The sequence below is a fragment of the Coregonus clupeaformis genome, unplaced genomic scaffold (genome assembly GCF_020615455.1).
Source record: "Coregonus clupeaformis isolate EN_2021a unplaced genomic scaffold, ASM2061545v1 scaf0409, whole genome shotgun sequence".
Taxonomy (NCBI): Eukaryota; Metazoa; Chordata; class Actinopteri; order Salmoniformes; family Salmonidae; genus Coregonus; species Coregonus clupeaformis.
In genome coordinates this window covers 180,001-182,500 of record NW_025533864.1, presented here as the reverse complement: position 1 = coordinate 182,500, position 2,500 = coordinate 180,001, and the positions used below count along the sequence as shown (strand labels likewise).

Here is a 2,500-nt window from a genome sequence, read left to right as displayed (position 1 = left end):
ACAGCGGCAAGCTCTGTTTAATATTTTTCTCTTTCCATAAAGCTAAACACGCACGTCCCATGTCTTCCTATTCTGAGGATGTTCCTTTACTGAAGCGGCTAGGAGTAAATGTCGGAGGTGCATATCATTCACGTGAAGGGGGCACACGGATCATGCAGAGCATCGCTCACACCATCAGCGGGGAGTTACGAGCCAAGTTGCAGTCTGCTGAATTTTGAGGGCTGCTTTTTGATGGATCTGAGGACATCACAAAAACTGAGCAGGAAATAGTTTACATTGTGTCTGTGTCCAGCAACGGAGAGTTTACTTCGGACTTTATTGGACTGATTGAATTGGGTGCTGACCGAACCGCACAGGCCATAACAGACGGACTTGTGAGACTTTTCCAGGACACAGGCTTGGATGACTGGACAACAAAGTTGGTCGCTGTGTGCACAGACGGGGCTGCTGTCAACGTAGGTATCTACAACGGCGTTGTGCCAAAACTCCGGCAACATGCTGCGGTTGGAGACTCCCTTGTGCACATTCTGTGCACCGCACACACACTGGAGAATTGCGCGAAATCAGCTGATCGCAACGTTCCTTACTGTGAGACATTTCATCGCTCTGTGGTCAAGCTGCTGCAGTTTTATTTACAAAAAGGTGGAGCAAAAAAAACTGCTACACTGAATAAAGCTATGTGAAGAAAATGGATCTCCTTTGTGGAACTGGGTAAGTTTCATAATACCAGATGGTCTGCATGGAGGCATGAAACACTGTTAAAAATATCAAGACTATTGCCAGCCATTAAAATGCAACTGGTTACCAGGTATTTATTTCAGTCACACTGGTTAAATGTTTGGCTAAAAGGTTACTGAATCGATTTCAAGTCACTGAATCGTTTCGGATCGTATCGTTCTAAATGAACCAATATCGTCCTTGAATCGTATCGACAACCACGAATCGTGATACAAATCGAATCGTTGTTAAAACGAATCGTTACACCCCTAGTTGTTACCTACCCTTACCACCTGGGGGCGGCCCGTCAGGAAGTCCAGGATCCAGTTGCAGAGGGAGGTGTTTAGTCCCAGGATCCTTAGCTTAGTGATGAGCTTAGAGGGCACTATGGTGTTGAATGCTGAGCTGTAGTCAATGAATAGCATTCTCACTTAGGTGTTCCTCTTGTCCAGGTGGGAAAGGGCAGTGTGGAGTGCAATAGAGATTGCATCATCTGTGGATCTGTTGGGGCGGTATGCAAATTGGAGTGGGTCTAGGGTTTCTGGGCTAATGGTGTTGATGTGAGCCATGACCAGCCTTTCAAAGCACTTCATGAATACAGATGTGAGTGATACGGGTCGGTAGTCATTTAGGCAGGTTATCTTAGTGTTCTTGGGCACAGGGACTATGGTGGTCTGCTTGAAACATGTTGGTATTACAGACTCAGTCAGGGACATGTTGAAAATGTCAGTGAAGACACTTGCCAGTTGGTCAGCGCATGCTCGGAGTACACGTCCTGGTAATCCGTCTGTGAATGTTGACCTGCTTAAAAGTCTTAGTCACATCGGCTACGGAGAGCTTGATCACATATTCATCTGGAACAGCTGATGCTCTCATGCATGCTTCAGTGTTGCTTGCCTCGAAGCGAGCATAGAAGTGATTTAGCTCGTCTGGTAGGCTTGTGTCACTGGGCAGCTCGCGGCTGTGCTTCCCTTTGTAGTCTGTAATAGTTTTCAAGCCCTGCCACATCCGACGAGCGTCAGAGCCGGTGTAGTACGATTCAATCTTAGTCCTGTATTGACTCTTTGACTGTTTGATAGTTCGTCGGAGGGCATAGCGGGATTTTTTATAAGTGTCCGGGTTAGAGTCCCGCTCCTTGAAAGCGGCAGCGCTCCCCATTAGCTCAATGCGGATGTTGCCTGTAATCCATGGCTTCTGGTTGGGGTATGTACGTACGGTCACTGTGGGGATGACATCATCGATGCACTTATTGATGAAGCCAGTGACTGATGTGGTGTACTCCTCAATGCTATCGGAAGAATACCGGAACATATTCCAGTCTGTGCTAGCAAAACAGTCCTGTAGCATAGCAACTGCGTCATCTGACCACTTCCTTATTGACCGAGTCGCTGGTGCTTCCTGCTTTAGTTGTTGCTTATAAGCAGGAATCAGGAGGATAGAGTTATGGTCAGATTTGCCAAATGGAGGGCGAGGGAGAGCTTTGTATGCGTCTCTGTGTGTGGAGTAAAGTTGGTCTAGAGGTTTTTTTCCTCTGGTTGCACATTTAACATGCTGGTAGAAATGAGGTAGAACGGATTTAAGTGTGTGTGTGTTGTGTGTGTGTGTGTGTGTGTGTGTGTGTGTGTGTGTGTTTGTGTGTGTGTGTGTGTGAGAGATGTCGTACCTTCATTCCCCGGTATCCAACAGGGCCGGGGTCTCCCAAATTTCCCTGAAATAGAGGACTCGATCATTAGTAGAATAGAGCAGAGTTTCTTAATCCAGATCATTAGTAGAATAGAGCAGT

The 2,500-nt window shown here is 46.8% G+C and overlaps 1 protein-coding gene across 1 annotated transcript in view; it reads right to left on the bottom strand.

Annotated features, from left to right (window-relative positions):
• Nucleotides 1-2,500, bottom strand: part of LOC121580530 (collagen alpha-1(VI) chain) — a 63,213-nt gene that overhangs the window by 49,676 nt on the left and 11,037 nt on the right. The window contains exon 10 of the mRNA XM_041895454.2: nt 2,381-2,425. Within this exon, the coding sequence (XP_041751388.1) occupies nt 2,381-2,425 (45 nt within the window). The remainder of the gene's footprint in view (nt 1-2,380; nt 2,426-2,500) is intronic.